The sequence below is a fragment of the Sceloporus undulatus genome, chromosome 6, assembly GCF_019175285.1.
Source record: "Sceloporus undulatus isolate JIND9_A2432 ecotype Alabama chromosome 6, SceUnd_v1.1, whole genome shotgun sequence".
Taxonomy (NCBI): domain Eukaryota; kingdom Metazoa; phylum Chordata; class Lepidosauria; order Squamata; family Phrynosomatidae; genus Sceloporus; species Sceloporus undulatus.
In genome coordinates, this window is record NC_056527.1 from 122,576,855 (window position 1) to 122,589,213 (window position 12,359).

General features: G+C 41.4%; 1 protein-coding gene across 1 annotated transcript in view; it reads left to right on the plus strand.

Annotated features, from left to right (window-relative positions):
- Positions 1–12,359, plus strand: part of KAT6A (lysine acetyltransferase 6A) — a 62,144-nt gene that overhangs the window by 14,189 nt on the left and 35,596 nt on the right. The window contains exon 3 of the mRNA XM_042473192.1: positions 10,620–10,728. Within this exon, the coding sequence (XP_042329126.1) occupies positions 10,620–10,728 (109 nt within the window). The remainder of the gene's footprint in view (positions 1–10,619; positions 10,729–12,359) is intronic.

Below are 12,359 nucleotides of genomic sequence, written 5' to 3' on the forward strand. Positions count from 1 at the left end.
AATGCTTTCTTCTAGATTAGTCATTGAGAGTATTGCATTGTGATAGTACTAGTATTTTCAAGGAGGTAGGAGGCAAATTTCGGATTGTGATTGTAGAAAAATATTATTTCCCTCCATGGTGGCTGTCTAGTCCATCTTTCTGGGGATGCAGTTCTTTCCCAGCAGTTTAACATCTGCATGAAACCTTTGGGAGAATGCTGCAGATATATGAGCCCTGCAGGTATATGCTTCGGCATAATAACTGAATTGCTAATACCAACAACCAGTTCTCCTTCACACTGAATCCAAAATAGGTGCTTGAAATTTTATCTGCAGTCTGTGGTTGGCTGAGAATGATTAAATATAAATCCAGTCTGGATAGGACAAGGTTTATGATAGCAAAGGCTCATTGACTATTTGATTTGGAAATTACTTGTTCTTGGCAAGACCAGGCTTTCTTCTAAGCATCAGATGTACAGGGTTCTGTATTGTTAGGTGGCCAGCTTGTGGCAGTTGTAAAGATTGCATTATACTAGCTTCCAGGGATACTCCAGTTAGACTTGCTGCTGGAAGATAGACCTTTGTGTACTTTGTGGGCTAGATTGGGCTGTCTTTGAGAATAGATTGGACAACTCTGCCTATTTTATCTATTCATACATTGTGAAGTCGAAGGCTTTCACGGCCAGTATCCATATTTTTTGTAGGTTTTTACGCCTATGAGGCCGTGTTCTAGAAGAGTTTATTCCTGTTTATTTAAGAGTTTATTTAAACTCTTCTAGAACATGGCTTCATGGCCCAAAAAGCCCACAAAGAACTATTCTTACATTGCCTATTTTGAAACCGTTGCATTGCTTGTCTGTGTGGTTCCATAGCCACGGCGGTGCTTTGCTTTTTAAACCTTACATCCATAAAATATCTTGTGTCCTGGTCATATCAAAGGATGTTTCCCTCCATAGTATATCTCACACGTAAATAAAGATGCGCAGGAGAAACCCTGGTTTAGGTCAAGAGACAATATTGGCATATTGGACAGCCTTTTAAGCCTTTGTCCATATGACTTATGTTGCCTTTCCTGTAGCAGCCAGAAACTTTAGAAACCAACTTAGGAGCCAGAAGCTACCTCATAGAAAGCCAACATGTTTGTGGAATGGCTGGTTTTGGGTGGAGCTGTTATACAAAATGATTTGTGGCAGCCAGTGTAGTGTCAAGAGATGAGGAGAAACCTCACCCATCTCAGCGTGGTTTGTCCCGGCTGGAGCAAGATTAGGGGAGTTGTTGTATTCCTCTTGGTTTCTCTGACAGGAGAGTCCGGCTCTGAACAGATGGCCACCATCTGTGCGCAACTCTGGAAACCCCAGTGCCAGAAAATTAGCCTGAATCTGCTTCACTGGGTTTGGGAACAGGTGAAATGGTTCCTAATAACTTAGTGTATTGTGTAAGTGGTATCCATTCATGGGTTTCCATAATAGTGGCTAGAAACAAAGCAACAGGAGGACAGCACATCCCAGGTGGAATTTTAAACAAAGGAGATGGCGAGCGCATTGGCATTCGATCTTTGCAAAGTCACAGTGGCAATGGAGATGCTTTGGAGTGAGAAAGCGTGCCTCAGGAAAGGGCTGGTTTTAGGTTAAGGTACTGAGAGTTGAACAGCCGGAGTTGAACACAAGGTGTTAAAAAATGAAACCAGCCTATTATACTATGTGTTTATTGCTTTCTATCGACAAAGCTTGTTAGTAAACACAGAGCAGGCCATGCCAAACCTTGTATTCCATGAGTTGCATTTTGAGTACAAAAGCATTCATAGTAATATTGATAAATGTGTGAATTCTGCCAGCAAGTACAGGTTTGTATGTACCATTTTCATTTGTGCTTATTCATTTTGTCTAGGCTAACAAGGCAGGGACTAATAAAGAAATGAGCAACATAAGTGTTCCTGGAGAAGCAAACTGGGATGGCTCCTTTTGTACTAGTAACTCTTGGAGATGTATTTGCTGGGTTTTGCAAATAAGAACAAACGGCTTGCATCATAAGGAGTCTGCTTTCCAATTCCCACTTACAAACTTACTCTCACTATGACTAGTTTAACTGGAAGGTCAATGGTGCATCACTGGTAACAAACAGCAGTGATTCAAAACACAAATTATAAACATAGCCTTTTTTAAGATTAGAAAAACCCCACCACATACTCTACCTTCCCCCTTGCAAATGCTGAAGCATGGCTTATTCACAACAGTAGCAAATGGCATGTGAAGACAGGCTTGCATCACATAAAAGAAACGAATTTAATTTTTCCTGGGATCAATAAAATCAGAGTACATGGGTCCAGCTAAACCTAGCACCAGGGACAGAGCTGTTGGTCTGTTACTTTCTTTTCTTCCTCCATGCTTTCAAAACAGTCCTCTGTTATTCTGTATTTCCCCCCATCTCTGTGAAGCAAAATCCCATTAGTCAAAATGTTTCTGCTCAGACATTGTCCAAAAGTCAATGTTGGTTCAAACCACACTGCAGAAATAATCCAGTTTGGGACCACCTTAACTGCCCTGGCTCAGTTCTAGGAAATTCTGGGAACTGTAGTTTGTGAGATATTTAGCCTTCTCTGTCAGAGAGCTGTGCTGCCACAATAAACTACAATTCCCAGGATTCCCTAGCATTGAGCCAGGGCAATTAAAGCAGTCTCAAGCTGAATGATTTCTGCAGTGTGTTTTGGACGCCAGTTGTTTGATGCTGTTAAGTTTTACTAAGCCTTTTCAACATGAGCATTATGGATATGACAACAAGAATTTCCCTTTGAATATTTACTGAATTGGTTGGCTCTGTTGTATGTGTTGCCCGTTTTCTTCTTATTGTGGTGCTATTGAGCAGTTCAGTTTATTTGAACCTTGAAGTCAGAGGTTGCAATTGTGCAGCCTTTCAGGTGATGATAGATTGCAACCTCCAGCATTTCTCACCATTTGCTAAACTGGCTTGGGTTGCTGGGACTTGAGGTACAAACGTATGCAGCCTGGTATGTTTTAAAGAATTTATTAAAGGTAGCATCCTTGTTATTGTAGCAGCCCCGCTTGCATGGTGAAAGAAGAGTTACGTTTTGCAGTTCCTGGCCTGCTTGTTTGTTAAGGCCTTCCCATTGTTGATCCATTGGATCATGTTTAGATTTAATTCTATTGCTGGAAGTAGCGCGTATGTTTAGTTGGGACTGCTCCATCAAGAGAGAGAGAGCGTACTTAATAATAGAATTGTGGGGCAAGTCGTTGGAGTATGGAGACGTCGATATGAGTTTGAAGGAGCACTTTGAAAGAGCTGGAAATCATAAATGGTGGGAAACAATTTACAGCCCACAGTTGAATTAAGTGGGCGTTCATCTGCTTTAGGCCATTGTAAAGAGTAAATATCTGAGGAATTAAGACACCTTATACTGAGTCAGGCTGTTCATCCAATAAAATCTATTTTGGCAGTAGCTCTCCTAGGTCTTGGTTATATGCCTTTCCCACTTTGAACTAGGATCCCAGGGACTGGGCCGAGTGCTTCACCAAGGACCTGTGACTCTTCCCCACTTTGTGGTACCAACTGTTACTCTTTTGAGCATTTTTAAATACCCACGTGATCAGTTTTTCTTCCAAGTTTGGGAGCCTAATTTTGCTTTCCTGTCCTTGCCAAAAGGAAACTTCTCAGTTACTGTCAACCATAGCATTGTTTTGGAAATGTTTGCTTTGATGTGATAGAACATGTTCAGTGAGCAATAAGCAACCTCTCCTCTTCTAGTTTGGTCCAAAAGAAGCTTGTAAATGTTAATGATATTAGTCTGTGTTACACCCAGAGTAAACTCTGAAAACTCTTATCAGGTCAACCTGACACTTTCAAGTTGTGTTGCATTTCTGAATGGATTGTGGCTGAGGTGTGTGTTACTGTTACCTGGCCCTTGAAAGCATAGTGTGGGATTTAACTATTAAGTGGGCACCAACTTGTTTATAGTTCTGAAAGCTCTGGTGCCATTTTGATGCTGATGGCAATAATTCATGTGGCGATGCCAGTGGGTGGAAAAATTCTGTAGATCTCCATAGGATCATTGTGGATTTTTAATCTTACATTCTGCATGCTACTTCTTTAGCAAAGCATGGACCGTGTCCCTGATGCAAAATTACCATGACCTAAACCATGAACTATTAACTAGTGTGTTAAACATTCTCGATGTGGATGAGCCTATGAATGGCTGTCCTAATCTTTCTGCTTAGACCTCAGTGGGCTCTTGGAATAAAAGTGCAAGATTTTTCCATTTTTCCATACTTCATTTGCCTTCATTTTCCATTTTCTAGAAGGTTGTTTTGTTTTATTAGCAGGAAAGCAGACATGTCATCAATTTGAAATCCTAGATTTCTAATTATCAGATTTCAGGAATAGTACTTTCTGAGACTGAGAACATTTCTTTTTCTTCTAAGGATTGTGATCTGAGGACTAATGGCTGAAGCTGCTTCACTGAGATTAGCAAGGCATGACTTTAAACTGCCCTCTTGATGTTTGGAAAACTAGCAGGAAGATCGGTTCAGGGAAATGATGTGCAGCAGCTGCTAAGGACTTTCTGTTCTTCGTTCCATGTATTCATTTGCAATTTCATTCATGCCTGAGCTCATGTTGCAAAATCCCTGGTGTCAGCTTGGTGGCAAAATAAATCCTGAGGATTGTATTTATGTAATCCACATATAAGAGAATTCACTATCAAAGACCTTCATTGATGTTCTTGTTGTGAACTGTCATCAAGTCAACTTCAATTTATGGAGACTTTATGAATGAGGGACCTCCAAGTCACCTTCCAAGTCAGGTCTCAGGACCGTGGCTTCCTTGGTTGAGTCCATCTATCTACAATGTAGGCTTTCTCTCTTCCTTCTGCCTTCTTCCTTACCAAGCATTATTGTCTTTTCTAGTGAGTCCTGTCCTCTCTAGTCTCTTCTCATGATATGTCCAAGGTATGGCAGTTGAGTCTTCTTGGCTTCTAGGGAGAGTTCAGTTCAGGCTTGATTTGCTCTAGGACCCATTTATTGGTCTTTTTAGCAGTCCACATTTCAAATGAGTTGGTTTTATTCCTGTCAGCTTAGAGCTATACATGGAGATTGGGAATCCTAGATTTCCTTTGCCCACCTGCTCAGCTAATGATTTTTCTTTCTAGCACTGAAGCAGCAGCCAGTTTTGTGAATATGAAGCTCAAGTGCCTTGAAACCAGTATGCTCTTTAAGTCTGCCTGCTTTCCTTATTTTGAATCTAGAAGAGATTGAGGCAATAATAGGTCCAGCAAAGCAAAGACAAGACCAAAGCAAAGGCCGAAGTAGACATGATAAATTACAGTGAATTTGGCCTTTCGGGAACAAACTGTTGTGCAGAACTTACTGCAGTTGTCTGTCATAATTATTGAGCAAATGGATTTCAGTTTAGGTTGATTTCAAATTTAATTGAAATTTATTTTTTAATGAGGGGACTTCTGAGAAAGTGAGCTGCGTTTCAGAGAGGCACTTTCCCAAAACAAGGAGCTTGCTTTCCAGCTATTGTGCAATTGTGTTTAGTGAGCATCTGCCTTTTGAAGCCATAGGCAAAAGTTGGCAGCTTGCGAGGCGATACAGTGCAGTAACCCTAATTACTTGAAAGACAGGTTTATGTTGGCCTCAACAGTAAGCAGTGCAGATTAACTAGATAAATATTACATTTGATATTCATAACAACCACTGAAGATGGGAAGAAGAAGGAAGGCAGACATAGTCTTGAAATGTTAAAAGAATTGTTATCTCATTGGGTCAACACTGCCTTTCCATATTGCTGGGGTCCTGTGCTCCTGTGAGTCAGGAGGCTGTGCTGATGGCAGCAGTGCTTCTGGTGGGGTTTCCGATATCAGACAGGATTTTGCTGAAGAGCCAGACTGTATATGCCAAACAGGTACAAGGCATCAGCAGTAGTGGGCAGTGACACTAGTGGAGAATCTCTCTGAGACAACAGCACTGGCAGAGTAGCTAACACTTGTTAGTACTTTGCAGAGGGAGGTACAGTAAACGCCTCTTGAAAGTCTTTTGCCATGAAACTCCTATGGTGAGATGGTCCAAATTGAAACAAGAGATAGTGCCAGGAGATGACACTCACAGGAATGGGACATTTTGTATGATGTAATTACACAGTGCTTTAATCAGGAAATGAATGTCTAAGAAGAAATGGGGTGGCATTAATAGTGAAAAGAGACATGGCAAAAGCAGTCAAAGGATACAGTGCAAAGTCCTATCAGTCGGACTTCAGGATGCCATAATCAGTATAATCATAAATTAAATTTATGTTCTAACTATAGAGGCAGAAGAAGGAGGAGAAGAAATTGAAGGATTATATGCTGAAGTCCAGGAGGAAATTGATCACACACCAAAATCTCATTAATCATAGGCAATTGCAATGCAAATGTAGGAAACAGAGGAGAAACAAAGATTGTAGGAGAATTTGGCCTAGGATTACGAAATGAAGCACAAGAGTGACATTGTTAGGAAGGAGTGCAAAAAGGACATTCTCTGCATCTAAAAAGAAAGGAAATCCACAACAGATGACAGATAAAACTCTTCAAACAGTTAAGGACAGACAAGAAGCAAAAGTAAAGGGTGACAGAAATAGGATCACAGTCCTGAATACAACCATGCACAGGGGCAAACAAAGCTACCATCATAACCAGTGCAACAAATGAGGAGGAACAGGAGACCTCTTTTCCAAAAGATTAGAGAAATCAAAGGGAATTCACTGACATAATGAAAGTAGAGGGGGACACTAATAAAATTACCAAGCACCTCGGGTTTGTGATTTGTGGAGACATGCTGGCTCCAGTGCCTACAAACTTGAATCGACTGAACTGTGTTAGTCAGTGTATTCAGTTGATGTACCTTCCTCCCATCTGAATTGTTATGAAGCTCTGGATTCATTGTGCATTTTATTTTTGTATTGATTTGATTAGGTCAGGCTCATTCTGCACTGTTCAGGGACCTGCAAAAATGAAAACATGATTGTACTAATAGCTGCTCCCCCTTCTCCCCAGCCATTATGAAGTCAGCGTACTTGATGTTTCCTTAAGTATGAGGATACCATCCAAGATACTGCCAGTGATATGTTATTGTTCTTTCAGTGCAAAAAAGACTATTTCAGAAGCTTCATTAGTTTAGCTGCTAACAACAATACGCTTGTTGTAGCTGGTCAGACTCAGGCCAGAAATGAAGGCCAGTTTTTGAACCTTGAGGTTGCAGTGATTTATTTATCAGCTTCTTGAGCCAAGTAGAATTCTATCTTAGACTCTTTAAACTGTGATTGAGTATAGTCCTAGGAGAAAACTTGGTAGCTCTTTCTCAAGTGGTGGTCTTGATATAGGAACCAAATGGGATTTTATGTATCCTGCAGCAGGAGATAACGGGCTTCTGTTCTTAAAATCTCTGCATGCTAATAGGATTCTGCAGTTTCCAAGGGTACAATTGGTCAAGGAGTTCAGCTATTGTCAGAGCATTTCAGGATTTATGATACTGGGAGTCTTACTGAGACATTAAAAGAGAGGTTGATTCCAAAGATCATTAGTGGAACCCAAATGTAAATACAGATACCCTTATAAAATGAGCGAGTGGAATCAGTTTGAGTTATCCTCTGATTTTTTTCCCCGCCCACCTCCAAATCACACTTTTGAGTTGTGGTGTTTTCATCCACTTTGCTATGTGTATAGCTTGTATTTCCCCTTTCCTGGTAGTAAATCCCTCTGTTAATCTCCTGTCCCCTCACCCCAAGTAATCCAGTAGAGGGAAAGCACACTTGGGAATGTTTCATGACGCCCTTAGATGTATATTGGACAGAAATATAACCTAGTTTACCGTTGTTCAAAATGTGACTGTTCAGAAATGCCTGTAACTCCTTTGGTTTTGGGTCTTTCACTTCAGGTGTCTTATTGCTGCGACGTGGGTGGTACTGTGAAATCAGGGTAACTTGCTGTGTAGACACGCACCCTTGCACATGTGTTCACATCCATGTGTCTTGTTTCTAAACTGGCTTGTCTGCTTCCTTTGTCCCCTGCCCAGATGTTTTTGTTTGCCTCAAGCCACTGAGAGCAGAAAGGAATAAATGCAATAAATGGTTGTAATGCGGGTCCTTATTTCTCAAAGCAGGACTTGGCAATCCAGCCTCTGCCTGTAGACTTGTGACCACAGAATGAGATAAAATGAGCCCTTATGTCTGCAGAAGGGAATCATTGGCTGAAAAGCCTTCTCTGTGTGTGTGTGTGCATTTGTGCTAAAGCCTTCCTTTCCATAGATTCTTCTCCGCTCTGCATTTCTCTGTGGGAGCAGTTTAGTCTTTGAATCTGTCAAGCAAGTTGGCTTCCCAGACATCCTTTGTATAGTAACAGCATGTGCCGAGAAACTGGCAGCTTTTAAAACACAGTCACTCTTTCTCTCTTGACTCTCCCTTTCCCTCCCCTTGTTCTCCCCTCCCTTCTTTCCCTCTAGCTCTGGTGACATTACATAGATAGATGTGCTTGCAAGGAAAACAGCAGCCAGAGTTGAGTGTCTGCCAAAACTCTGCTGTTGGAAGTGGAGCTGCCCTTCCTCCCCCCTCTTACCTTTGTTTTCCCAGTCTTCAGTCGTAGGCATTTATTCCTTTTAAAATTTCCTTGGATTACTTTGCTGAGCCTATACACCAGCAAGGAGATCCTCCCCATGAGCTGTAATGTTTGATTCAAAAGATTACTCTGCCCAGGCTTCCCCACCTCTCTGGTGTAATTACATGTACCCTTATCACATCCGAGTAACATTCAATATGCTTTCTTTCTAAATATACTGGCATTGATTGGACTTGTAAAGCTGTTAGTTTATTGTTCAGTGACTCCCTTAGGGATGATAGCTAGAGGAAAACTTCAAGCTGTGAAAAATGTTTTTCTTCCCCTGTGCTTGTCTGCATTCCTTTCTTGGCTGCACAGTCAGAGTTGCGGAGTTGCTTGTTTTAATGGGGCAATTGTACTGCCGGCATGAAAAGAGCCAGGTAAGGCGACATGGACAGTTGAGGTACAAGGCAAGGAAATGATCTCGTGTTCCTATTAGGCATGAGAAAGTTACATTATGCAGTTTACATGGTGGAGGGAGATTTACAGAGAACTGCAAGGGATTATGTAAGCCTTCCCCTCATAGATGTTTTGCACAGTGGCTCTCATGAGTCACAAACATCTGGGACAGTGCTTCGGGATGGCTGGGGTTACAGACTAAAGCATATTGAGTGCACCAGGTTTGAGAAGGTTGGATTAAATACATGATGGTAGTTGATCATCTTGGGAAAAAGTCCCATCCTCTCCTTCCCATTTGTAGGTGACAGAATGAAGACTCCTCCTGTAAAACTTAAGACTAGGATGGTCTATGCTGGATGTCCTTTCAGCTTGCATCCAATTGCATCATTAGACACAGTGCTACTACACTTATCCTTCAGTGCCTCCTAACCCCTGAGTGTCATCTTCTGGCCCTGTCTCTTGTTTCATTCTGGAAGGTCTCATCATGGGGTTTTCAAAGTAGAAACTTCAGGAGTGGTTTACCATTGCTTATCAAGTTTTAGCTGTGGTGCCACTGCTCTTGTCTCTGAGAGATCCTCTGAAAGATCTTGGTGAAAGATGGCACTACTTTTCCCTGGTGCTGTGATTACATGCTCCTGTGAGGCAAGAGGCTATAGTGATACTAGCAGTGCTAATGTGGCAGGGTCTTCAATGTCAGATAGGCTTTTGTTCAGAAGCCAGACAAATTGCGACAAACAACTACTGGGCAGCATCAGTGGGGTGGGTGGGTAGGTGGCATACGGTTAGTTCTTAAAGAAGGTTAATTCCCGCAGCTCTGGCTACTGTTGAGGAGTGCTGTAAAAATAAAACACCACCTCGTATATTTTATCTTGAGGTCTTCTAGAGGGAAATGGGATGCAATGTGATCAGTAATTAAGATATTTATTTGTGTGCTTTGTAGGCCTTGAACACTGAGTTAGTTGTGGCTATTGAGAGCTTTTGTTAACTTCAACTACTGAGTATTCAAGTCCTACATTATACAGAGGTAAATAAATGGGAGTGGAATACATTTTCACAATAATCTTGTGCAGTTAGTTGAACGGTGAGAGTGGGTTTCCTAAGGCCCCATCCAGGGAGCTACTTGGTAGAGCAAAGACTGACTCTCTTCACTCCCTCTTGCTAGTTGGCACTTGTCAGTAATCAGATAGGAACTTTGGCTAAAGCCTTCTCTAGCTGGTGATGTGAATCTTTCCATGTCAATCCATTGCAGCACTTTGCACTGTGGAACTATTGCCACTCCCCCCCCCCCCCCACATGCAACCCAATGTTCACCACAGTCATTTACACTCTAGGAGGGTGTTCACACAAGTTAGTCTTACGTATCTTCATTGTAAGAGACTCTGAATATTAGAAATGATATCCAGGTGTAGCCATGTTGGTCATACAGCAAAATGCAACATCCAAAATCCACAAAACAGTGAATGTTATGAGTTAGAGGTCTTGTCTTACATCTCCTTTCACATTGGTTGTAACACCCTCCAGTTCTGTTTATATAGTGGTATGCTTTGCAAGACATGCTAATAAATGAAAATTTATGTTCTTTCTCCTCTCTGCCTCCTTGCAGCCAGTTGCTGAACCAATCCCAATCTGCAGTTTCTGCCTTGGCACAAAAGAACAAAACCGGGAAAAGAAACCTGAGGAGCTCATCTCCTGCGCTGACTGCGGCAATAGTGGTAGGTTACTGCCTATATTTTAAGCAGTGTGGTCCACTAAAGTGTTAGCAACATATTCTTTCATCTGTTTGGAGTCACCCATGGCTGGCCTTTGTATTTCATTTTGTGTGTGCACGCCATCAAGTTGCTTGTTGATTTATGGCAACTCCATGGATTTCATAAGGGTTTCTTAGGATTTTGCCAGTTCCATCCTCAGAAATATATTCTACAGTGCTTCCTTGGCTCTATACAAAGGTCAGTGGGGGGAACTCCTTTCTCCAGAACTGCTATAACAATGACTCTGATCCTGATATTGATATCCTGATCTTGCTTAACTGTACAGAAAATGTAGGGCAAATAGCTCTCACTGTGATGAGAAAAGTCACCTCCTTTCCTGAATTTACTCTTTAGCCAAAGGAATAGAGCCACCAATTGCTTTTTGAACACCAGAAAGAAAAGAGTAGCTCGGCTCTAACTGCATTTAATTGCCCACTTTGCTCACCACCTTCTTCTGGCCTTAGTTCCATTCCCCTTCTCTTGTGTTTCCACTTTTTAGCTTGTAAGCCAAATGACAGGGCTTCCTTTCCCTTTTTTATTGATAAGAGTAACCCTATCTTAAACTTTCAAAATACAGTGAATGAACAAAAAGTTAAACGTATAGCATCTTTTATGTGTTCCATGCAGATTGGTGGAGGGGTGAAATTGACTAGTCCCAGATAGCATGCAATTTCCTGCAAGAAACATGCACTTGTGTACGTTAAGCACACCTGTACTTAAAGACTATGACTACTTTAGAATTTTACTTCCAAGAATGGAAGTGATAAATGAACTTCCTAGAAGGATGGTTCATTGTAGCCCGGGAATACTCACAAGTAGTATCTTGGATTGTTTGAACAGCCTTGCCATTGCTGCTTGCCCTCCCGTCAAGATAATTTGTCATTGTGTGCACACCTCCACCTAGAGTTTGCAGGGAATCCAGTTTGTGAAAGACACCTCTGCAGATGTGCCCTTTAGTATAATGAGTGGTTTGTTTGACATTATTTCAGCACATCCCATTGGAAGAATTTTGCCAGTCATATATTGCTGAAACTACCACAGAATATGCTGTTGCTATTTCAGGGCTTGCACTTCACCAGGGTAGTGCAGAGTTCACATTGTTTAATGACTAAGAGAAATCATGCCTAAACATTCTAGCACCAGCTGTTCAAATTGCAGTACAACAATCCCAACAGTTCTGGTGCTTTGGCATAACTGTGTTTCTTCTAATATAAATAATGGTAATGAAAACAACGGAGAATCAAGCATCTTAAAGGTTAATCGGTTAAGCTGTCATATGCACCTGTCAAAGTGGGGTTTGTAAGACATGAAAATGTATGCCACAATATATTACACAGTCCTTAAAGTGTCATAGCCCATAGTATTAAGAACAACAAACATGGCTACCCCTCTAGAATTTGATAGAACACACACACTATAAGCAATGTTCTTAGGGCAAAAGGTTTTTTTTTTCTCTGTATCTAGTGTGTATTAGAGGGCAGTTTTAAAAAAAACACCTTCTTCTTCGTGGTCTCTGCGAATCATACAAATGGGTTGTACTGCGCCTGCGCAGTGCCTTCGGAAACTTCTGGAATCACTAGGCAAAGTACACTTTG